This window comes from Nylanderia fulva, unplaced genomic scaffold, assembly GCF_048542155.1.
Source record: "Nylanderia fulva isolate GAGA-0341 unplaced genomic scaffold, ASM4854215v1 Scaffold19, whole genome shotgun sequence".
Classification (NCBI taxonomy): domain Eukaryota; kingdom Metazoa; phylum Arthropoda; class Insecta; order Hymenoptera; family Formicidae; genus Nylanderia; species Nylanderia fulva.
The window spans coordinates 4,138,273-4,161,561 of record NW_028190161.1 but is presented as its reverse complement, the minus strand read 5'-3'; the positions used below and the strand labels follow the sequence as shown (position 1 = coordinate 4,161,561).

Below are 23,289 nucleotides of genomic sequence, written 5' to 3'. Positions count from 1 at the left end.
CTTCGACGCGCGATAGCCAATCAGCTCGTCCAAGTGGGTCGCGGCCGCGAATTGCAGCCAATCGCGCGCCTGCTCCCTCGCTGGCGCGCAAAATTTCTTTTTTTAAACGCTTTTTTCATGCATCCTCGGCACATTCTGAGATTTTCAGTTGGATTTTGATCTTTGAACTGCGCGATTAAATTGATTTTTGTTAGGAGCGATCTATACGATTTTTTTTTGTATTTTATTCTTCTTCGAAATAGATATTTCTTGAATTTTTATTCAAATTATATATCCTCGCGCAGGTTTAATCAGAATTGTACATTATTTTTACAATATCGTAATACCTTTGTCTTAAATTAAGCGTCAAAAGATATAAAAATATAAATCTTGCGTGAACTTATACATATGTATATAAAAACAGAATATTATAGCTAATTTTCTTCCTTTTGATTCTTCCAAACTTCAATTCCCGCTTCGTGTATAAATCAATTACTTCGTATGCAATAGTAGAACAAAAAATTTATTATCTTGAAAAAGAATACGCGTACATGTTCGAAATTTCAATCATCTTGGATATAAAGAACATAGAAAAGAAGAAATTAAACTCTTCACAAACCGATGACATCATTAATCTCTCGTTATCGCTCAAGTATCGTCTTACACGGTTAGAACAAGACGAACTGTTATCTAACTTCCGAGAAACTATAAGGGACAATTGGAGAAGATGAAAGGTATCAACAGAGATGCTTTATCTAAGTGTTTTCTTAAATTAAAGATATGCGATTAGGAAGAGGAAATACGCGGGAAAGATTTAAAAAATACAGTCGGCGGACGCAATAGTTGTAGATACTGTTGAGCAACAATTGTCAGGTGCTTACAAAAATTGTTATATATTTTTCAAATTTCAAACATCAAATTAGGTTTTCTTTTTATTTAAAAACTGATCGTTTAACCATTACGTTCGCCGAATGCGAATTTAATCCAATTTTTTTATGTTTATTTTTATTTTTAATCGGACTTTTTGTTTAAAAATAATATTGAATTATTTTAAATCTGTGATAAAATTGATATAGAATTAACAATCTGTTTCATTTCTTTTTATTTTTTTTCTGAATATTTCTATTTTTTTCTGAATTTATAATATATATATATATATATATAATTTGAGTTTATATAAAATTACATATGATAATACCTCTTTTTTTCTTTTTTCTTAAGTGGACGCAAACTTTGAAATTCTAAATACATTTACATTCAAACACTTAATGCAATAAATTTACTTTGAAAAAGACAGCAACTCGGGAATGATTATCGCTATCAGCGTATCAAAATGAAAGAAAAAAAAGAAAAAGAAAAGAACATGTATTTTAAAAGAAAAATTTATTTTTATATAGATGAAAGAAAACATTTTACATTCAATTATAAGTATAGCAATTTAATCGCGTATATGAATGTACATATATGTATAAAGTTAACTCGGAAAAAATAAAAAACGAGAGATTATCATATGTAATTCCATATCAATGTTATTGCAGATTAAAAAAAATTAAACATTTTTAAACAAAAGATCCAATCTCACAAAGCACGGTCTCTTATTCTTTTTTCGGTGCAACAGCTTGCTTGGCTTGATGAGCCTGTAACACAGCCACTGCCTCTTCGACCTTGGCTTTCAAGGATTCGTTGTGCTCCAGCATGTGAAGCAGCTCGCTGTTATCGATCTCCAACAGCATTCCGGTGATCTTGCCGGTCAGCGACGGATACATGCATTGAATAAGCGGGAACAATCGTTCACCCAGCATCTGCTTTTGCTCCTGTGGAGGCGCCGCTGCCAACATGGACGCGGTCAGCGGTTCTTGGCCTTGAATGTGTACAGCCTGTTGCACCGAAGGGCCACTCGGTGCAGGTAACGCCATAGCCGTCTGCGGCGGGTTGCGCATGTTGGCGGTGTACTTGTAGTTCGAAGGACGGCTTTGACCGGGCGAAACCCCGACGGCAGGTCCTGCCATGGAACGATTCTGCATGTTGGCTCCGCCGACTGCTTGTTGACCTTGAAGAAAGAAAAAACTGTCAGTTGTGCGCAAATTTATCTTCTCTTATGATAATAAAATTCAATATATAAATTACTATAACAATATTATAATTTATAATAATAATTTTCTATGTCTAGAGAAGTTTCAATGCCGAATATCAGATGTTGAACTAATAATGAGTCATCTTCCAGCAATTTTTCTTCCTGAAAAGACTTTACCATTTTCAATAATTATGCAATAATATGATTGACATAAAAAAAAACAGACTGCAATCAAAAAGTGAGTTCTGTGAAAGCCTCGAGTCACATGCGTTTAAGATATATCTCATTACACCGATACACAAAGAGTCGATGAACCGTTTCATTTACAGCACTATAAACACACTTCAGATAACACTAAACAAGGTACTTGAAATGTATATACGTTCGAGCATTTCCTTCTAACGGTTCTATTTCGTACAGTTCTTTCTCGCTACATTATTCGTAATAATATTATGAAAGTCTCGAATAGCTTTGCGTACGGAAATCTTGAAAATTTTGAACGTTAAGTCTCAAATGTTTTGATATTAAAGGTCAATTATTGTTGCAATATATATTAATGTTTATATACAGCTCTCTCACATGTAATTATATATATATGAATTATTTGCCAAATTATTTATCATTTGTTTTATATAATATTTTGACCAAATATTTGATTAACCCATATCTAATTATGTACTTTTTATGAATTAGAATTCGCGACAAAATTATATCATTAATTAGTTTAAAATGATACAAAATTCACATCAGTTGAGAACGCTAACGATTCTTTATATGTTTATCTTATCTATTCTCTCTTCATAAATATTCTTCAAAGTTGCATAATTAAATTTTTTTCGAAATTAGTCGCTATTCAACTTTTATTTATCTATTTATTTATATCGAGAAAAATAATTATATAAAAATTTTGAAACTTGTTGGATTTCAAAATGATTATGCATAGGTATGGAAGTAGTATTATAGGAAATCCAAGATGGACTCACATACAGAGAGATTGTATAATATTTATAATAAAAATAATAAAATTATTCAAATAAACTCTTTTATTACATAAAAAAATATAAAAAAATATATATATCTTCTTTTTTGTAATATGTTCTCATAAAACTACTTTCTATTTCCAACAAAAATACAAATAGAAAATAAATTTAGTCAACAATTTATATATATATATATTAACGTTTAAAAAAAATAGATATATTCAAGAAAATAATTTCTATTCGTTCAGGCTTTTTAAGACATGAGAATTCTCACAATCAGTCTCACTGGAATTCGAAGCAGTGTAAAGTGTTTCGAATTTTGTGTAAAATGAGTACAAGCATAAAATTTGGTACAATGAAACGAGTCTAGAAAAAATGCAAAAAAAAAAGCCAACAAAAAAAGTAAAAATGACGAAAACCTAAGCGTAAAACTGAATCAAGGGCGCTTTGTAGCACAAGTTTTGGCGTCTTTTCATACCTGTGATAGGTCTGGCGGACATGCTGTTACGCAAGGCGCCAGCCTGTGCGGCAGGGGCGCGCGGCGCCGCTCGGAAAGGTGCGGCTTGCATCGATGCGAATCCGGAGTTTCCGGTCTGCGCGTTCGGTCGTACTTGATTCGGTTGCGCCGGCCAGCGCGGTGTGGCGCGAATTTGAGCCATCTGAGCGGGCCCGTAAAAGCGCTGCGGTTGCGGCAATGTGGGAACAAAGTAACTGCCGGCATTACCAGGCTGGAATATCTGGCCCATTTGTTGCATGCGCACGTTCGCCATGCGTTGCATGTACTGAGAGGCGAGATGCGCTTTACGGTCCTCCTTCCGCTGCGCCAGAGCGACGTAGAGCGGTTTCGAGCCGACGATTCTCCCGTTCATCTCGGTGACCGCCTTGGTGGCCTCCTCGGGCTGCGAAAAGCACACGAAGCCGAAACCTTTGCTGCGACCCTCCTCCATCATCACCTTGGCGGACGTGATGGTGCCGAACGGCGTAAATTCCTTGCGCAGACGCTCGTCGTCGATCGTGTCGTCCAGATTCTTCACGTAGAGATTTACGCCCTGGTAGCGATTCAATCGCTCGATCTTGAGCTGCTCGAACTTTCGCTTGAGTTCCTGCTGACGCTCAGCCTTCTTCTGGGCGCGGCCGACGTACATACACTTGCCTTCGGAGATCTCCTTGCCGTTCAGCTCGATCACCGCCGCCTCGGCCGCGTCCGGGTCCTCGAACGCGACGAATCCAAAGCCGCGCGATTTGCCGTCGTCTTTGCTCATTACTTTATGGCTGGTAATGGTCCCGTATTTCTCGAACATTTCTTTGAGTTTGTCGTCCGTCATGTCCTCGCCGAAGTTCTTCACGTAGACATTTGTGAACAGCTTGGCCTTCTCGCCCAATTCCTTCTCGCGTTCTTTGCGTGGGATAAACTTGCCGACGTACACCTATATTCGGAAAAACAAAAGGAATTAATATAATACTCTGTCGAATTTCTCACGATCCAATCTCGCGATAAAGAGCTCAAGAAAGCTATACTCTACCTTTTTGCCGTTCAACAACATGCCGTTGACTTTGTCAATAGACTTGTTGGCCGCCTCCTCGGTCTCGAAATGGACGAAACCGTATCCTTTAGAGGCGCCCGACTCGTCCTGCGCGACTTTGCAACTTAATATGTTCCCGAAAGCGGAAAATGTATCGTACATGGCTTTATTGTCTATGTTTTTGTCTAGATTTTTTATGAATACATTTCCGACGCCCGATTTGCGTAGAGAAGGATCACGCTGGGACCACATGATTCGAATAGGCCGCCCCTTTATCATGTCAAAGTTCATAGTATCCAGGGCGCGTTCGGCTGAAACATAAATGGTGCCAAATACAGAATACAATTTTTATCTTGTGAACCAAATTTATTTCTTATTACTAAATCAATTCATGTGCGCGTATATACAAGTTTTTGAGCGATCACGTGGCTAAAGAAAGAATATATCTGCATTGAAAAAAATTGTTAAATTAATAAATATTTCTCACATCAAATTAATATTGTAGGTTTTAAATAAATGATTTATTAGGCAGTATTTATATAAATATTTATTCTAATTCAATAAATTTTTTTATAGCGTGGAAAATTTTTTAACTGTATAAAATTAAATTATCAAATCGACCTTTGTACGATTTCATCCACTGATTTCGAGACAAAGTAAACACTTGTCTGATAAGAGAGTCGGGAATATTCGACATTCTAAGGTGATGATAAAAAAAATTTGAAATAACAGGTATCGAAATGATAACAAAAAAGAAGTCAATAAAATTCGAGCTAAATATAAATCAATTTTACAAACAAAACAGCCAGAAAAAGCGAAATCTGCCGTTTTGAATTTCCATCTGTGTGATAAAAATCAAACATTTTGCACTTTCTCTATTTTTTTTATTGAAATAATCGAAATACTGAAATTTCTACGGAAAAAATAAGAAAAATAAATCTTGAAAAATATAATACGAGACATGTTTTTTATCTTTGCGATATTTTTACAATGCTAAACTGTAACAACTATAGAGAATTATTCATTTTTATTGCATTCTCTAAATTTTCCTTTGTTCCAGCTATTTGCTAAAATGCAAGGTATGCAGGTAGAACATAAAGGTTAAGCCAAAAGGTAGAAATATAACAATAGAAAAAAAAATCTAAGAATTTAGGGTCGGGTCAGTTTCCGTCTTTTTGTTATTGGAACTCTTTCAGGTAGAAAATCTCAAAAACGGACGAATTATTTTCGACATTCTTTCTTTGCCGAATTACCCCCGGATATATATTTTTGTATGACCGTGAGAAGCAAATTCCAAGGTCAACCCAAGGATATATACGTAAACGAAAAAAATGAACTCTTCGGTTCGAAACAAAGAAAACGCTAGAAACTCGAGATACGCAAGAATTCCTTCGCGTGCGTCGCTGCAATTAATTTTCTAAATCTTCGTTTCTAGGCCACATGCGTCGTGAAACGTGCGAAAAGCGCGGGGCGCCGCGTGCGGAAATTCGTCCTTCGACTTCCGCCACGACGCGTGTACTCGACAAAGAAAACAAAATTTAATAAAAAAAAAAAAAAAAAAAAAAAGAAAAAAGGAGGGGGAGAAAAAACACCCTCCCCACTTTTCTCTCCCCGTCGCGGTTTAACGGTCAAGTAACGTGAAGTGGCATCGGGAAGCTTCCGCAACTACTACGACCAGAAGAACTCGCGAAAGCAAGATGGCGTCGACACGTCGCCGATGCAGGGCACGTGTGCTCGGGCCACATGCAGCGGAGCAGGCGGTCGCCATTTGCGCGCGCGCGCGCGACACGTTGCGTCATAGATTCGCGATGACACGCAGCACGCACGCAGCAGCTAACAGCGTAGATACGATAAATGGCAATGCGATGACTCACCGTCAGCCGGTTGTTGAAAGTTGACATATGCGTAGCCGAGCGAGCGACGAGTGATCATGTCTCGGCATACGCGTATCGACAATACGGGACCCGCCGACGAGAACTTCTCGAAGAGCATCGCCTCGGTGATGTCGGTATGCAAGTCGCCCACGTAGAGCGAGGCCATCGGGTAGTTGGGCGCTCCGGGATTCATGATGCTGGCGGCTGCAGAGTATCGTGCTTCGAGTCTTCACTACGGAGACTGAGAGAGAGACAGAGAGGGAGGGAGAAAGGGAAAGAGAGAGAGAGAGAAGATACCAATATGGATGGATCCCTTTTGCACTTCGACGCGCTGAGATTTCACTTCTCGCTCCCTCTTTCGTCTTCCGAAGCTTTTCTCGCTCGCAATATGGCTCGTCGTCCTCTCCCTTCGTGCACGAGGTCCTCTCGTCGTCTTCCTTGCTCTCTCGTGTTCTCGTGTCGCGTCGCGTCCCGTCACTCGCACACTGCCAGGGTTACGACGGTTTTCGCCTACGGTTTTGCGATTTTTTTGTATGCGTTTTTTTCGGAGACTTTTTTGCTTTTTTTTTGGGTTTTTCTAGAAGAGTTAGTTTCACGAATGAACGTAGGTTGTGTGGCCTATTTCGGCGAAAAAAAAGGAGACACACAACCACACGTGAACACAACTCTACTCTTACTGAGGCAGAAGAGCGTCGCGGACAGTCTCCGAACTTCCTGCGCCTGTTTATATACTTGGCCGTGCAACCGTCGTCGGCCACTTCCGGCAAAGTAGTCCTTTCCGAATCCCACAGCGACATCTAAGCCTAGGGACATTCGCGTTTCGCCAATCTTCCCTCTAGGGTCGGTTCTACAATACCAATGAGAAAATTTCTTCTTCGAAAACAAAATTTCCGCATTGGACAATCGCTTACGTTCGACATCCGACTGCGACATACGACTTAAGGGCCTTCTACAATAGTTTGTCAATTTCTTACGACTACAGTTTACGACACTCCATTGTAGAAGGTCCTTTATTGTAGACCCAGGGGGTCGATTGTGTAACATTTTCGAAAGTGAAAAATTTCCGCCAATCACGCATTGATTTTAAAATGATATCGATGTGTGATTGGAAGAAAATTTTCACATTTTTACTTTAGAAAAAATTACACAATCGACTCCCAGACCTTACGTTTGACATCCGACTGCGACATACGACGTATGTAAAACGGGCGTCCGGAAACTCGAAAGTACCTAGACCCGACGCCGCGATTGGCTGATGAGTTGGAACAACTTCATCCCAATTGGCTGTCGGATGGAAAATCCCTAGAATCCACAAAAGTTTTTAGGAGAAGCAGCCAATCGGCATCTTGGACAAGCTTGATGAAATTTGTCAAAGGTTTATATATGTAATGACAATCAAGTAGGCTCCGCCATTTTAACTCTGGGCAAATCGAGCAAAGTAATTTCTTATTACGTGATCGTTTAAAAACTTTGCGTCTCCAAAATGAGTAATCGATTGATCAGTAAGTAGACAATTTCAAAGTCTATTTTGATGAATTCGATATGATTTTATTTCTGGATCCCGCGATATCGAGATACAGATGCTTACGCAACGTATTACTTGTTTTCAGCCACCAGTTTTAGGAAGTGGTGCTATAACTTCAGTGGATTTAATCAATATGGTAATGATAGATTTATGTCAAAGTTTTATTAAAATTCTTCACATATATAATTTTCATCAAGTCACTTTGTTGAATTTTTACATACACAAGTGTTTAGTATGTTTCAAACAGTGTTTATAGTCATCTCTTGAACTATATATCATTGTACGTCAAATATATCATGTTGATTGCATATACTCAAGTTTTTTTATATAAAAATATTGGCATCGACAAATAATAATATACATATAAGTAACATTTTAATAGCATAACAATTATCATAATTTTAGAACAAAGAATGAATTGTGTTTTGTTTAGGATTGTGGAGGGACGATTGTTTGCACGAGAATGCAGATGTAATAGAAGCATTGAGGCGCCTTCCTCAGCAAATTAAAGATGAACGTAACTTTCGTATAATCAGAGCCATGCAATTAGATGCCAACAAAAGAATCCTGCCTAAGGAGCAGTGGACTAAATATGAAGAGGTACATGAACATTGATCAGACAGATCTGCCATAGAGAACATTTACCAAAGTTTGCATGGCTAAGAAAAAAATATTTTTGCAGGATGTTCTGTATCTCCAGCCCTACATTGCAGAGGTCCAGAAAGAGCGAGAGGAGAGAGAAAAGTGGGATTCGTCGTAATATGCAGCAGGAGTTGTTATAGTAAATGTAACAAAAATTTACATTCTCTAATACACACTTTGTGCGATGAAGAGTTCTGGTCTGTACATATATATATTTAAGATAAATAGATATTAAATAAATTATATTCGCTTCTCTCTCTCCTCATGAGAAAAACGGCCATTTTTTAAATAAACGGCGGTTTTCCTTGTCGCTCTTGAAGCAATATCCTGCATTCTTGCATCGGAACATCCGTCTTATTTCCTAAACGACTGCTTCCAAGTGACTCATCGATAATGATTGTAAAAGAATTGTTCTAGAGATATAGTCACATTAGTAAAACATTAGTAAAAGAATTGTTCTAGAGATATAGTCACATTAGTAAAACATTAACTTCATTATTAGTGTTTAATTATCATAATATTCGCATGTTCGCTTAATAATTGATAATTTGTTACATAAGAATTATTAAATGAACTCAAACTCGATGATAAGATATATACAGTATAATCGAAAGTCGATTGTTGCATTCATTCACAGTTCAGTTAGCATTCATTATGTAATAATATAAATTATCAATCATTTAAGTGAGTTTGTATTTACGATAATTAAATGATAATAATAATGACTAATGTGTTTTATTAGCACATTTTCCCTGACATGTTCATGCAAAGGAGAATGGAAAATGCGACGTAATAAATATCGCAGAATTATATTATTATATAATATATTTATATTTAATCATAAGCGAAAGAAGCAATCTTTTATAAAAAAAATACAATCTTTTTTTATATCTGAACAGGCTCTTAAAACAGCAATTTACACAATTGAATTTTTGTATTGAAATTTTATTCTCTCATGGTAATTTCAAATATAAAAAATACTAATATTTTTAAAACTGCATATATATTTATATAAAAACAATTTTTTGAATTTCAATTACTACATATTCATTTTTACATGTATGAAATTGCAAGGTCACAATAACAATTACTTTTGACGATTATATCTTGTCAGTTTTCTCTTTTCTTCGCCTTTGGGTTAAAAAACCAAGTGCATCCTCTTTTTAAGGTAATTTCAATGTTATAAGTTTCGAATTTAAACTTTTTGCAATTTCTAAATCGACATTGTAAAACTATAATAATCTAAGCTCGATTTGTTCCTCAGCATCCAGCGGGACGAATTTTGCCGGACCGGATATTGAGGGAGAGAATAAACAGGATGAGAGCCTGGCCGGCGCCGCGCCAAGACTGGGATCGTCTATTGATCGTCATTGAGCCGCATCATCATCCCCTGTGGCACACTCATCGTGGCGCGTGGCGGCACGCATTTCGCGGGTAAATTGACGGATCAATATTTCACCCCCACGCGGACGACCGAGCGGCTAGACGAGAGCGAGCGAACGACGAGCGGCCGTCAAAGTTACAAGAACGCCGAGCGGTTTCGGATCGTCTCTACGCTGCTGTACTCTTGCTGTTGCTTCTGCTTTTGCTAGTGATTCGCCGGCGGATCTCTCCGAAAAAAGACGCGAGTGTCTCTCGAACGCGGTGCGTGCTCTCTCATTCCTTGCCCGGATGACCACCCGGTCGCGTGATTATCGACGTTATGCCCGCAACGTGCTGAAGGACACAGCACGCGTTGGCCAGCACGAAAAATGATTCGGAGCGTGGTAATTGGAATCTCCTTAATACACATCAGGCTCGAATCGGCGATTCCTTTCCATGAGAAAAAAATGGCTCGAGAGTTCAATCAACGATTTTTACCATCGTTCTGTTCCGCAATGGTTGATCGGAACGCGAATAAATCCAGGGAAAAGATGATTAGCGACTCTTTTGTGACATATTTTCCCATTTTGATCGAAAAAATTCGTTTAATATAATCGCTGGATAATGTATTGCAACATGGGAATCGTAAAAGTTCTCATATTCGGCCAATTTTTCGACCCGCGAAATTTTCGAGGGTGGCATCTCTCTTGGTATCAGAAATTGAGAAAAAAATTGCTTTTCTACTTGGAGGCGAAACTGTGACGCTACGCTATCCATTTTCTCATCGCTATATGTTTCGAAGATCGAATTATGCGGCGGATGACTCAGGGGTTGCGCGTCGAGGATTATATTGAAAAGAAAATGTGTCGTAATAATTTGGGATGACGCAAGAACGGCTTCATTAGAATCTCGCGAAGGGGAGAGAGAGGGAAGGAGAAAAATCAGTAGGAGTGTAACGATCGGATTATTCGTTCGTGAGTGCAATACTGCATTCAACCGGCAATTTGGAAGGAGGTATCGCGGCTCGTTCTTCGAAAGAATCTCAATTTTATATTTCCATTATCGAATTTTTTCTCTCTTTCTCTCTCTCTCTATCCTTTTCTCAATTGAACAAGTTTCAAATTAAAGTTAGATAAAAGACAGTTTTTTAATAATTAAATTTTATTCCGACTTTGTTCTAGAATGTAATAACAAACATTTGGCTTTTATTTTATATATATGGTTTATTTTATCATATTTTATAATAGTCTAATTTATTAGAAAATAGTTTACATGACAAATTATGATAATCCTTTTTTAATTCTTTTAATCACAAAATATATTTTCTAATTGAACAGGTGCTTCTATTTATTTTTTATCAATCAATTTTCTAGAAAAAATAAAATATATTTTATTCTTTTTTTTCCAAAATATATTTCATTTATATTTTTTCTGAAAAAATTCTGTTTCATTATGAAAAGCGCCGATTATTTAGTTAAACATTTTTGAAATACATAGTCATAAGAGATCTAAAAGTGAAGAATACATGTGTAACGTTAATAAAAAATGTATATTATATGTAAGATACTTTATACCAGAGCAAGTCGAAAAATAAAATGGTTTTATACATTTATTGCAGATGCGGGAAATACAGCAACCGGCGTGTTTCCACACGAGGAAAGCGCTGTCAGAGGAGTTGATAGAAGAAAAAAACTCAAAGATCGTACGTCATAATCTCGATTTCAAGGAAGAGTACGCAACGATCGTAACGAGGATAGTGGGTGAATAATTAATCATCCCCCGATTCTTCGGGTTTAATTAACTCGACACAGTTGTGCATCGACGACCTGTGACGAAATTTTACATCACAATGTTAGAAATTAAATCAGGTGCTGCGCCAAAATACTACCTCTGCTACATGTACAAAACTATTGAAGAATTGATCGTATTAGGACTACAATGAAAATATAGATGCATTATATTATATTATGAAAGAATATATATGTATATATATATATACATTCATTCACAAGTGTATATAGAAAGAATATATTCTGATGAATAAGCGTTTACACATACAGTATTGATATAACGTTCTGTATCAGAAAAGGCTCTTCCTTGTACTACGAGGTTGCTCTTAATCGATTAACCGCAATTAATTGTTATGGAAGTTTAGGAAAAGAGAAGATACGACGATGATTTATGCCTACTAATTTTTTGACGGACGAGAATAATAGAAGGATAATAAAGCAGATAGCTGTTGCATACACGTGCAACGCAAGGCTCAAGCAGAATAGATTTAAGTTAGCTAGAAACGAAAAAAAAAACAATGAGTATACCGTACGATGAGAGCTTAATCTGGATAGTGGTGGCCGGTTTTATAGTAGCGTTTATCCTGGCGTTTGGCATTGGCGCCAACGATGTCGCCAATAGCTTCGGAACGAGCGTCGGTGCCGGGGTTCTCACGATATTCCAAGCTTGCGTTTTGGCGACCTTCTTCGAGATCGCCGGCGCTGTACTGATAGGATATAAGGTGGGCGTCGCGATATGTCAAGTATCTATAAATATGATAAGTAGATTCCACAAGTAAACAAATTGTGTGAGTTAAAAAAGTAAGATGTAGAAAAACTAATTTTAATTTCATTTACTTTGTTTTCCTAGGTTTCTGATACAATGCGAAAGGGTATACTGGACGTCTCATTGTACGAGGGTCACGAGAAGGAATTGATGCTAGGAGCGTTGTCCAGTCTAGCCGGCTCTGGTATCTGGCTACTGCTGGCAACCGCGTTACGACTTCCAATTTCCGGTACGCATTCCATTGTTGGTGCTACAGTCGGATTTTCTCTTGTGTGCAGAGGTACTGCCGGGGTTAGTAGCGCTACAACGCGTTGCAATCTAGCGATGAGGAATAGACATACCTCAACTTTATATCACGTTAAACTGTACACAGGTAAAATGGATGGCGCTCGTTAATATAGCTGCGTCCTGGTTTGCTAGTCCCATACTCAGCGGAATCGTGTCCTTCAGTATCTTCTGGATCCTGAGAAAATACGTACTCCACTCTCATGAGCCGTTTGAGCAAGGTCTTTATGTTCTCCCCGTGGTATACGGTCTGACCGTTGCCATCAATATTATGTCAATTGCACTCGACGGACCTAAACGTGAGTATTTTCGCGAAATTAATTCCCACTCATATTCCAAACTCGCGTATTTTCAAAGAAATAAAACTTGAAAAGAAAAAATATAATACTTGTTTATCTTTAATTTTTCAGTATTAATGTTGGATCGAATGCCGTGGTGGGGTAGCTTGATAGCTGCGTTGCTACTAGGCAAATTTGTTGCGATAATTGTATACGTATTCGTGGTACCGTGGCAAAGAGGGAGGATACTACTGACAAACGGTAACAACGAGGAGACAACGACGACCTTTGGCGCCTGTCAAGACAAGAAGGAAACGACGGCACTGTCGGTGATCTCCGAAGCACCTTGCGGTGACAGTAGCAATGGTAACGCGACTTTGGCGGTAACGCCGCAATTGCGCGGCAATAGCAGCGAAAGCCCGTTGCTGATGGTCTCTCAGGTGGAGGCGGAGGAAAACGCGCAGGCAAACGGTATGGACGAGGAACAGCCGGAGGTTTCGCGGTTGTTTGCCTTTCTTCAGGTACTCACCGCGGCGTTCGGCAGCTTTGCCCACGGCGGCAATGACGTCAGCAACGCGATCGGTCCGCTTATCGCGCTCTGGGCGGTATATGCGGAAGGCTCGGCCAAGCAGGAGGCTGAAACGTCCATGCTTATACTCTTGTACGGCGGCCTAGGTATTTCCACGGGACTATGGGTGTGGGGGCGCAGAGTGATACGGACCTTGGGCCAGGATTTGGCGCGTATCACCCCGATGACTGGATTTACCATAGAGGTGATTGAATACGCGGTTATTTTTCGGAGATTCAACAAGATTTTCTTGGCGAAATATTGTGTTCAATTCTCTCGGAATTGATCATTTATATTTCTTCAATTAATATTTCCATATTTTCATAATTAATGTAATTACTTTGCACTCGTTCTGAGTATGCACAGATGGGAAAACAACTACAGTATTCAAGAATAAGTTTCAGCAATCGACATGAAAAAGAATACTTCAATCAAACTCTAATGAATTTAATCGGCGATTAACACCAGTTATTTAAACTTTGGTTGAATTCACACCTAAAGCTAACACTATGAAACACAAATATTGTATCTTTTGGGAATTGTTATAAATTGCAATACGATTGCAGGTGGGCGCCGCGATGACGGTCCTTATGGCAAGTAAGATCGGTCTACCCGTATCAACGACGCATTGCAAAGTCGGATCGGTGGTATGCGTGGGATGGGCCTCTCGGGGCGGCGAGGGAGTCTCGTGGAAGCTGTTTCGCAATATCGCGTTTGCGTGGCTGATCACCGTGCCGATGGCCGGCTGCCTGTCCGCCGGCTGCATGGCCATCTTCCGCGAAGTAATTAGTTTGTGATCGTCGCGCGGCCGAGCAGACGCGGCTTTAGACGCAGAAAATCGCCATCCAAATACCGCACTCCTCTGTTGTCAATAAAAAGCTCTTCAACAAATAAATATGGTCGAACAGAAACTCCATAACTCTTCGTGTCATACGTTCCTTTTTTTCGAGTTTGCTTAAGCGTCCCAATAATCCTGACGAAAAAAAATAAAATAAAATAAATAACTCAGGGGTCGGGCTGCGCGGCGATACGAGGGTTGAAAATCGATGGAAAGGAAACAGCCCGCGGTTGTTATAGAGATGCGTTTAAACAAGTATCTCGAAATCACGCGAATATGTCTCGGCAAAAGATACATTTTTAATATATCACTGGATACTTTGGCATCGGCATGGCAAGTTTGCCCCGTTTACCAGGATACATCTTTCGAGATGTTAGCGTGAGTGTCTGAATAATAATAAACCCCCTCTTTCTCTCTCTATATATACATATTTTTTTAACGTCATCACAAGATTATATAATTGGAAGAATACACGTGGATGTAATCAATTTTTATATACCTTCAATCGACGATATATATCCCCTATCGGGGGTATACTTGAACTTTTCACTCGTTTTATAAGGTCAAGGATTATAAATTGCCACACAAGCTCGACATATTAAATGGCTTTCCTGTAATACGCGATACAAATTACGGCTTTGGTAGAAGACCGACAGACGCAGCATCCGTTCGATATGCCGAATGTCCAGATCCAGTTGAGTAAGTAACCACGAACCTTTCCGTTCCAAGACCACTCCCACATTGCGATCATTAATTTTAATTTTATTTCATAAGATTACACACAATTAGAATAAGATTATTAGAGTTAAAATTAATTGAAATGATTTCGTAATCTGAATCTTGATTCCATACACATATGTATTATATTGCTTTATTTATAGAAATATATATGTAATTATTATTTTATATAGAAAGAGACGCGCGTGTGTATGTATGTATTAAACATTATATATATGTACCGGTTTATTTGATTACAATTATATGAATTTATATTCTTCAACTTATTCTCTCTTTACATATATTACATTTATTATTAATTTTGTATCTTTAATCACATAGATATGATCCATCATTGACTTATGGCCGAGCGCCTCGTTACGCTTTTCGGCAATTCATGCCCCATTATGCGTTATTTGCGCAAAAGTGTCTCCGTTTCAAGGCCTTCTTCCGTCAGGGAGTCTTCAACTCCCCGGACGAGCACTATCGAGTTCGTCACGTGGATATCGTTTACTACTTGGAGGACGACACGCTCTCTGTGATAGAGCCGGTGGTGGACAATGCCGGTTTCCAGCAGGGTAAATTGGTGAGGCGAGGTAGGATCCCGAAGAACGCCAAGGGAGACCCCTTCATCTGGAAGGACTTCAACGTCGGCATCAACGTGTGTACGTAATATGCTGAAAATTAAATATTACACTCTTTGTCTTCTTTTTCCTTCCGCCTATATATTGTTTCGAGCGGAGAAGATGCTTACAAGATTTCCTCAAGATTCAAGAACTTGATCAAAAAAAGTATCTATTTGTAAATAATTAACAACTTTTGTATCAAAATATATCATGAATTTTGAATAAAGTATGTGTTTTCTTATAGGTATTTACGGTGTAATCTATCATATCGTCGATTGCGATCCGTTCACCAGGGAGTTCTTGACGAGTCAAGGCATCGATGTCGGCGAGAAGGAGAGTCTGCCCGCGGATCCTTACGCGGAGCAGCGCAAGATCAAGTACGATGGGACGACTGGTAGGACAACGCAAACGATAAGCGACGATGTTAGACGACGTTTTTTGGAATTCGATGGCATGGTGCTATCGTTCGACGCTATGTGGAACGACGATCCTTATCGGATACTGTATTTTCTGACGGACGATACTATAGCGATCCGCGAGATTCACAAACCCAACGACGGCAAGGATCCCGTAGCGATGCTGCTCAAGCGTACCCGCGTGCCCAAAAACTGGCAAAGTCTGCCGTCCTGGCATCCTAGCATCTACATGGAATACGGAGACCCCGAGATCACAGAGTATTATACCCCGCAAGATTTTAAAGTGAGACTTTTTATATTGTTTGCTTTTGCTTCCTGACACTATATAAGTTCTCCAATTAAATAGCAAATCGAATAGAATAAAAAGTGTTAAAAAGTTAAAGAAATTATTGAATTAAAGACAAGCGCGTTACATTTTTCAATTCAAAATAATATCTCGTTTATGAAATATACAGGGTGTTTCAGATGTAAAATGATCAGTTTCAATAAGTGAGCGAACTTGTAGTTAGTTTCAAAGTATCAGAATATATATTACAATTTTATGTTAAAATATTATATCAAGATAAATTAGGAAGCATAAATTTTGAAATTGAAAATCAAGTTATTTTCAATACCTTGTATATGTAAACAGATACTATCAAGAATAACATTTTCAATTTCTGTACACACAATCTAAAGAACGCACGAATATTTCTCAGAACAAAAGTGAGATTAAAAGTATATCGTTAATCATCCTCAGGTAGGCGAAACGATTCTCTTGTATGGCCGATGTTTCCTGCTGCATGACTGCGATGCCTTCACGCGAAAGTACTACTCCGACGTCCTGGGTATTCCGCAAGCGGAAGCCATTCCTGAGAAGATCGAGAAACCTACGTCAGTCAAGTGCGAGGGGTCGCCGTATGTAAAATTCGATAGCTCTGAAGACACCAGCTGTCCGTCCTTCGTGCCGAGATCACCCAGGAAGAACATCATTCGTCAACTGATCAACTTCCCGAAGAAACTGCGCTATTCCATGCGGATGGATGCGGTGCATCCAGAGGACGAGGATCGCGATTTCGTCCTGGAGTACAGACTGAGCGACGGTGCCATCCGAATCAACGAGAGAGAGAAGCGCAATTCCGGCCGGGACGAGGCTTGCTTCCTATCCTTCAGGCTGATTCCAAAACCGTGTAGTACGAGAAAGGACGATCCGGAGTACTACACGCCGGAGGATTTCTTTGTTGGCGCACGGATCAACGTATTCAATCATCGCTTCATCATCACCGGCGCCGATCTGTTCGTGTATCGCTACGTCGAGGCGAATCGCGACAAATTTTGCCAGGAGGTTCGGGAGAATCTGCGCAACTACTTTCTACAGCAAGGTATGCTGCAGGACGATGTAGACGCTGAAGCTAGAAAGATACAAGAGACGGAAGATGAGTGCAAACTCGTTGCTGATAATGAAAAGATCATCGAAGATGACATTGAAGCGAATAAGTGCGCAACCGAAGAAACTAATATGACTAGCTAAGAACTGATAGCGACTTGACTAATTAATACGGAAATGATGCCTAATGCGAATCTCCTGATTAATGTGGAGTTAATAAATTTCTCGGCGATTTTTTTTCGTTCCTCAATATGACCTTATATGCAGAGCACTTTGAATAATATCGATAAACTTTACAATTGAACTCTTAAACGAATTAACTAGTGAAAGCGATCGAAGGTTTTCAAGCCATTAAAAGGTAATGGTCAATATAACTTTAAAGTCTTTAGGAGTAGATTGATAGAAATTTTCTTGTTTTTGTTTTTATTTTATATATTTTAATAAATTGAATAAATGTTCAAAATCTAAAATTTTAAAACAATAAAATGTCAAAAAAGGAGGGGGGAAGAGATGGGCGTGCATACAAATTACAACGCTGAAGAGATTTCTGTTCCCCATAAAAACTTTACGCGAAAAGTTTGTCTATATTATTCAATATTGCTCCGTATAAACGCGTTGCCTCTTTGTCGCAAAGGATGTGTCACGTATCGTGAAAGCAAAAAAAAAAAAAAAAAAACAAATGCGTTTAACAATAAGAATATCTCATGAAATGTCATCAAATGGTACAATAATAATAATAATAATAATGATCGTCATCATCGTGTACATTACAGTATAGATTAATTGCAATATTATTTCACTTTTCGTTATATTATCATCTCAACTCATCTTTCTTTCTCTGTATAGTCCATGTGTGAATAATATAATAATAATAGATGATATACTCGCAATATACAGATATAGAGAATAAACGCGCTAAAATAAACGCCAATAATTTCTGTATAATTCATTTTGTCAAGCAAGATGGATATAAATACAACTGAGAACGTTGTAATAACAAGCCCTTCCCGCCCCCTGCACCTTTATAACAATTAAGGGGGAATTCGACCCTTCTCGTATAGCTGCAGGCACCAGATTAAATGTTCATTGGTGTTTAAAACGATAACCAATCCAAATGACACTTGTTTATATAATATAGTAGTTCTTGTGAATAGATTTTTTTCATTTTCAACAAAAGTGTAAGCATTTTACAAGGATTAGTCCACATATTACAGTTTCTTATTTTTTATCTTTTTTTTCTTTTTCTTCTATAGATCGCGCGTCTTGTTTCTTCCCCTCTCTCCCCCCCCCCTCGTCTTCTGTTCCATTGCATGATTTGTACGTTTAAGAAACACCTTTCGATGAATAGCACGCAACACCACACTATACGCATTGCGATCGTCGGTGAGTTTAGCCAAATATCCTTCGAAATAGTGTATTATCTTCCTCCTTCTCCTCTCCTTCTCCTGCTGCTTTTTCTCTCTCATTGTCATAATAATTGCGGTTACATATTATTTTACGATGATGCCGACGCGACGCTAATGTTATCTCATTATTACCGGATTAATCGGATTTAAACGAAAGAACAACGTAGCCGACGATGTCGATGTCGACGATGACGACGACGACGACGACGAGTGTTGTTCGGTCACGGGAAATCAGACGAAGCCTATCGTGGATCCGGGAAAGCAAAGACAAGTGGTAGGATGTGATAATTAGTCGCAGCGTGCTTCTTTTACGTCGATTACTCTCGTTAGTAACGGCAATACGTTTCCGCGATATCCGGCGCTACTGGCGCGAACCTCCTCTGCCACTACGGCCGCGCTCCTAAAACGAAACGACAAAATTCAAATTAGACAATCACCAAACAGCGATTATCGTCGATAGCAATTTTGTTGGGAGAAATCATCTCGTTATCGCGACAATAGTAGTAGGTTTCAAATAAAACTCGGTAGATGTCTACCTTGCGCTGATGCAGGTGAGACTGATGACCGTGCTGATGGTGATCTCTGGACATGTCTGGGGCGTGCCCTCTGTTTCTGTGATTGGAGGATGAATGATGATGCGGTACGGGGTTGCTCGGGGTCTTGCGTTGATCCTCCTCGGCCTGGCGGCGCTCGTAATGCCCGAAATCGTCAAAGATGCTCGTAGAGTGACGATAGGTATGCAGGATACGCAGCACCGTGACGCCCTTCGCGTGCGGGACCTCCTGCGCGTCCCGCGAATTGGTCACCGGCTTGTTCTCATTGTTCTCGAGCTTAATGTGTCGCAGTTGCACGTTAGGAACATCCTTCACGTATATCCAACGGACGCGAAACTGACCCTTCCACTTGTCCTGCGACCAGACACTACTGTTGCACTGATAATCGACGGGAGATACCATCTGCGCCATGCCGCAAAAGTGGCCGGACCCGTTAACGGAGAAGAACAGATAAAGAGGCGCACCCTCGCGACTCGCTTCTCGATAAGCCTGATCCAGTCGTTTGTTGCCGTGTTCCGTGCTGCACCAGATTTCATACTTGATGGACCGGTGTATGTCGTCCTCCGAGTAAGACTTGATCACGAAAAACCTGGCACCGGGCGCGGTCTGATCAAACTCTATGGGATTATAATCATTCTTCACTTTCAGTTCATCGAGAACCGGATGCGACGGGTTGGCCTGGGAAAGTTGCTGTTGCTGCTGTTGATGCTGCTGCTGCTGTGACTGCTGATGCGCTTGTTGTTGCTGCTGCTGTTGATGATGGTGATGATGGTGATGATGGTGATGATGCTGCTGCTGCTGTTGATGTTGCTGCTGCTGTTGCGACTGCGGCGGCATATGGATCTGCGTTTGAGAAAGCGGTGGGGTCGCTGTCGCCCCCGTGGATGGCTGCCTGTTCCAGCAAGGCTGAGGCGGTTGCTGCTGCTGTTGTTGCTGCTGCTGCTGTTGTTGCGGTCGCTGTTGCCTCTGAACGGGAGGCGGCGGGGGTGGAATCGGCGGCTGCACCTGGGGTGGCGGTGGCGCCGTAGGCGGCGGTGGCGCGGAAGACTTGCCCTCGCCCCACGTCCCGATGTCCATGTTATGTTTGCCCGGCACGATCGGCGGTGGAGGCATGCCCGCTTTCTTCTTCATTCCCTGCGTAGACGAGAGCGGCGGGACCGGCTTCGCCGGCTGACTCGCCACGCTTGCCCACGTAATCTTTCTAGGTTCCTTGGGCTCGGGCTTAATCTGCTGGGCCGTACTCTGCTGCTGAGGATGCTGCTGATCCTGTCGCGGTAGCTCTCCGCCGCCGCCGATCGACAGACCCTGCACGCCTTGCTCGAGGCTCTTGATCTCGCCGGTGCCGCTCGCCGCGGGATTGGCATAGCTCTCGTTGCCGCGCGGCGGTTGATAGTAATCCTCGTACTTGGTCCTTCTCGGGGTGCCCCACGCGCTGAAGTCGCCGTTGCCGTGGAAGTAGTTGAACGGCGGTTGGCCGAACGCGCTGAAGCCGCCCCCGGCCGCCGAGGCCGAGAACATGCCGTCCATCGCGCCGTAAGCATCGTGGCCTATTTGACCGCCGTAACCCGAGAGAAAGGCGACCGGGTCGGTGCCGTTCGACCATGTCCCGTCGCCGGCACCGAAGGTCTGATAAGGGAACGAAGTGCCGTAGTACTGGCTGTACGGATCACCGGTCCCGATCGGGTAACTCGAATGATGCTGAGCATTGTTGCCTCCTCGCCACGAATCGAAGCCGGTGTCCTCGCCAGCGGCATGCTCCGTCTGTTGTTGCTGCTGGTGTTCCTTAGGACCATTGCTCACTGCGGTCGAAACAAAAACACCTTTAACTTTGCGTTCAGAGAGCTGCGCAGTACAAATGTATTCAATTTTCAATTCTTCATTATCGTATCAACAATTTTCAAACAAGCTTAAGTAATATATCAAGGTATGAATGATGGAAGAAGATAAATCTACAGTTTTTTCCCGTTATCTTTGCTCAAGTGGCAAATTAACAAGACCTAAGAGTATATAACAGAATAACTGTAGCTATGTGAATTGATTTCAACGATAAATCATGTAGATTATTTCTATAAAAAACTTGTGAATATTCCATCAACTTCAACGTCTTAGACTCTTTGGACGATTGGAAACTTTACATTCAATGTATATGAACATTTCCGCAAGAGTATCCAAACAATAAAGTAACTGGTTGTTCTGACAAAAGAAGAGTAAAACTTTTGACTGGTCTCATCGAAGCAGAAAGCCTTCTCTTCCAGGAGATGTCTAGAGTCTAGCTGTAGGAGTCGATCTACAGTTTTAGAAAATTTGAAATAGAGACTCGAGAGGTCGAACTCACCTTGGTTGCCGGTTTGTCCTTTCATCCGCTGCATGCCGTTGCATGAAAAAACATACAAAATTTAGAGAAGAGCCGACCCACGACGAAGATGTGACAGTAGTACGGGGGGCGGGAGGGCAGGCACGAGAGGAAAGAGAAGGTGTCGCGTCGCGTAGCGTCACGTCGTCAACACAACACACTGACCTGGTTTGAGACAGCGCCTGCCAATCCGCTTGACATAACCTGCGACTCGCGCGGCTGTGTCGTCGTCGTCGTCGTCGTCGTCGTCGTCGTCGTCTTCGTCGTCGTCAGCGGGGGCGGCGTCGAACAACGACGGCGGCGGCGGCGCCCGTGTCGAGAGAGAAAGAGAACGAAAGAGCGAGCGAGCGAGCGAGTGAGCGAGAGAGAAAGAAAGAGAGAGAGAGAGAGAGAGAGAGAGAGAGATCGAGCTAGGTTGTGTTACAGGATAGATTCTAGGCGGTCGGTCGAAAGTTGTCCGTTGATGAGCACCGGCTGCCGGGGATCGCGATTACATCCAGGTCGCCACCTCCACCCTCGTCTGCTCTACTGCCGAGTCACGCCGAGACTAGCCGATGAACGCACTTCGCGAAACACTTTCGGTCGCACAACGGCTAAGGAACACTCTTGGTCGTCGTCGTCGTCGTCCTCGTCGCTGGCGATTCCCGCTGTCGTCCGCGCGCGCGCGCGCGCCCCCGACGTGGCCGCCCGTCCGGCGCGGCGCCCTGTGAAGCGAGGAGCCTGAGAGCCGCGCACACCAAATGTCCTCGGCCCGCTCTCGCCGAGACTCGTCCGGGAACGATATTCACGGGCCGCTTCGAGTGACGCTACCACGGGCTCGCGAACTCGGGTTCCACGGCTCGGAGCAATAACTACGGTGACGTACACTGACCTCCCGCATTCGCAGGTGCGCCAATCCTTTCGACTTCGGACCAATGTCACTAAACCTCGAGGCTTTTTATCGGCCTCTATCCCGCCTTATCCGGCTTTCGTCGCCGCGATTTCCGAGCGAAGCTCGCCCGTTCCCTTTAGCTTCCTTTCTCCGCACTCTTCGGAGTTCCTCGACTCGTCCGTACGTACATCCAACGCCCGTTTTCTGTCAAACGCCAAAGCTGGATGCGGAAAAAAGAACAGATTTTTACTAAAGCTCGTCTCACAATTGGATCTCCGTATTAAGGCGAATGCACATTGATGCAGTGCGCATGCGCCAAACTTTGCATACGCTGATCAGAAAATTATTTCTTACATAACTTTTTTTTTTGGGGGGATGCGAATGAAAAAAAATTGATATATAATTGAAATTGTATTTTGTAAATTATAATAATACACATTTTTATTATAACCAGGAAATATAATCTGAATAACAAGACAGATTTCGAGAGAAAGTT

General features: G+C 41.2%; 5 protein-coding genes across 9 annotated transcripts; 3 read left to right on the top strand and 2 right to left on the bottom strand.

Moving 5' to 3' along the window:
• Positions 1-481: 481 nt before the first annotated feature.
• On the bottom strand, positions 482-7,147 carry pAbp (poly(A) binding protein). The gene is made up of 4 exons (XM_029305440.2): positions 6,431-7,147; positions 4,557-4,867; positions 3,512-4,460; positions 482-2,029 (listed from the first exon to the last, which is right to left on the bottom strand). The coding sequence occupies exons 1-4, from the start codon at positions 6,621-6,623 to the stop codon at positions 1,575-1,577; spliced, it is 1,908 nt and encodes a 635-aa protein (XP_029161273.1). The 5' UTR covers positions 6,624-7,147; the 3' UTR covers positions 482-1,574.
• A 668-nt stretch (positions 7,148-7,815) lies between these two features.
• LOC114933012 (cytochrome b-c1 complex subunit 7) lies at positions 7,816-8,840 on the top strand. Its single transcript, XM_029305448.1, has 4 exons — positions 7,816-7,932; positions 8,041-8,091; positions 8,389-8,555; positions 8,638-8,840. Exons 1-4 carry the CDS (start codon positions 7,914-7,916, stop codon positions 8,713-8,715), a joined length of 315 nt encoding a protein of 104 aa, XP_029161281.1. The 5' UTR covers positions 7,816-7,913; the 3' UTR covers positions 8,716-8,840.
• Positions 8,841-8,915: 75 nt separating this feature from the next.
• Positions 8,916-14,557, top strand: NaPi-III (Na[+]-dependent inorganic phosphate cotransporter type III). Of its 4 annotated transcripts, XM_029305444.2 has the most exons (7): positions 8,916-9,765; positions 9,862-10,031; positions 11,578-12,471; positions 12,600-12,806; positions 12,889-13,099; positions 13,211-13,851; positions 14,213-14,557. In XM_029305444.2, exons 3-7 carry the CDS (start codon positions 12,268-12,270, stop codon positions 14,441-14,443), a joined length of 1,494 nt encoding a protein of 497 aa, XP_029161277.1. In that variant the 5' UTR covers positions 8,916-9,765; positions 9,862-10,031; positions 11,578-12,267; the 3' UTR covers positions 14,444-14,557. The 4 variants fall into 4 exon arrangements, with proteins under 4 accessions (XP_029161277.1, XP_029161278.1, XP_029161276.1 ...); XM_029305445.2 differs by lacking the exon at positions 8,916-9,765 and having other exon boundaries at positions 9,805-10,031; XM_029305443.2 differs by lacking the exons at positions 8,916-9,765; positions 9,862-10,031 and adding an exon at positions 10,042-10,363.
• A 257-nt stretch (positions 14,558-14,814) lies between these two features.
• On the top strand, positions 14,815-18,770 carry LOC114932962 (EF-hand domain-containing protein 1). Its single transcript, XM_029305365.2, has 5 exons — positions 14,815-14,862; positions 15,029-15,183; positions 15,544-15,866; positions 16,072-16,526; positions 16,983-18,770. Exons 1-5 carry the CDS (start codon positions 14,815-14,817, stop codon positions 17,751-17,753), a joined length of 1,752 nt encoding a protein of 583 aa, XP_029161198.1. The 3' UTR covers positions 17,754-18,770.
• Positions 18,290-23,033, bottom strand: Ythdf (YTH domain-containing family protein). Of its 2 annotated transcripts, none has more exons than XM_029305441.2 (4): positions 22,088-23,033; positions 21,905-21,932; positions 19,552-21,368; positions 18,290-19,415 (listed from the first exon to the last, which is right to left on the bottom strand). In XM_029305441.2, exons 1-4 carry the CDS (start codon positions 22,121-22,123, stop codon positions 19,377-19,379), a joined length of 1,920 nt encoding a protein of 639 aa, XP_029161274.1. In that variant the 5' UTR covers positions 22,124-23,033; the 3' UTR covers positions 18,290-19,376. The 2 variants fall into 2 exon arrangements, with proteins under 2 accessions (XP_029161274.1, XP_029161275.1); XM_029305442.2 differs by having other exon boundaries at positions 22,347-23,033.
• Positions 23,034-23,289: the final 256 nt, after the last annotated feature.

What these genes read in the sequence shown, in the direction of transcription:
- pAbp (XM_029305440.2), bottom strand. Translation starts at nt 6,623, where the DNA reads ATGAATCCCGGAGCGCCCAACTACCCGATGGCCTCGCTCTACGTGGGC. An exon ending in TGTTGTTGAACGGCAAAAAG is followed by an intron (nt 4,461 to 4,556) that starts GTAGAGTATAGC and finishes TTCCGAATATAG; the next exon opens with GTGTACGTCGGCAAGTTTAT. An exon ending in GTCCGCCAGACCTATCACAG is followed by an intron (nt 2,030 to 3,511) that starts GTATGAAAAGAC and finishes TCTTTCTTCAAG; the next exon opens with GTCAACAAGCAGTCGGCGGA.
- LOC114933012 (XM_029305448.1), top strand. An exon ending in CAGTGGATTTAATCAATATG is followed by an intron (nt 8,092 to 8,388) that starts GTAATGATAGAT and finishes TGTTTTGTTTAG; the next exon opens with GATTGTGGAGGGACGATTGT. An exon ending in AGTGGACTAAATATGAAGAG is followed by an intron (nt 8,556 to 8,637) that starts GTACATGAACAT and finishes ATATTTTTGCAG; the next exon opens with GATGTTCTGTATCTCCAGCC.
- NaPi-III (XM_029305444.2), top strand. Translation starts at nt 12,268, where the DNA reads ATGAGTATACCGTACGATGAGAGCTTAATCTGGATAGTGGTGGCCGGT. An exon ending in CTGTACTGATAGGATATAAG is followed by an intron (nt 12,472 to 12,599) that starts GTGGGCGTCGCG and finishes TTGTTTTCCTAG; the next exon opens with GTTTCTGATACAATGCGAAA. An exon ending in TGTGCAGAGGTACTGCCGGG is followed by an intron (nt 12,807 to 12,888) that starts GTTAGTAGCGCT and finishes AACTGTACACAG; the next exon opens with GTAAAATGGATGGCGCTCGT.
- LOC114932962 (XM_029305365.2), top strand. Translation starts at nt 14,815, where the DNA reads ATGGCAAGTTTGCCCCGTTTACCAGGATACATCTTTCGAGATGTTAGC. An exon ending in CAACGTCGGCATCAACGTGT is followed by an intron (nt 15,867 to 16,071) that starts GTACGTAATATG and finishes GTTTTCTTATAG; the next exon opens with GTATTTACGGTGTAATCTAT. An exon ending in ATACCCCGCAAGATTTTAAA is followed by an intron (nt 16,527 to 16,982) that starts GTGAGACTTTTT and finishes AATCATCCTCAG; the next exon opens with GTAGGCGAAACGATTCTCTT.
- Ythdf (XM_029305441.2), bottom strand. Translation starts at nt 22,123, where the DNA reads ATGTCAAGCGGATTGGCAGGCGCTGTCTCAAACCAG. An exon ending in CAGGCGCTGTCTCAAACCAG is followed by an intron (nt 21,933 to 22,087) that starts GTCAGTGTGTTG and finishes AACGGCATGCAG; the next exon opens with CGGATGAAAGGACAAACCGG. An exon ending in CTCACCTGCATCAGCGCAAG is followed by an intron (nt 19,416 to 19,551) that starts GTAGACATCTAC and finishes GTTTCGTTTTAG; the next exon opens with GAGCGCGGCCGTAGTGGCAG.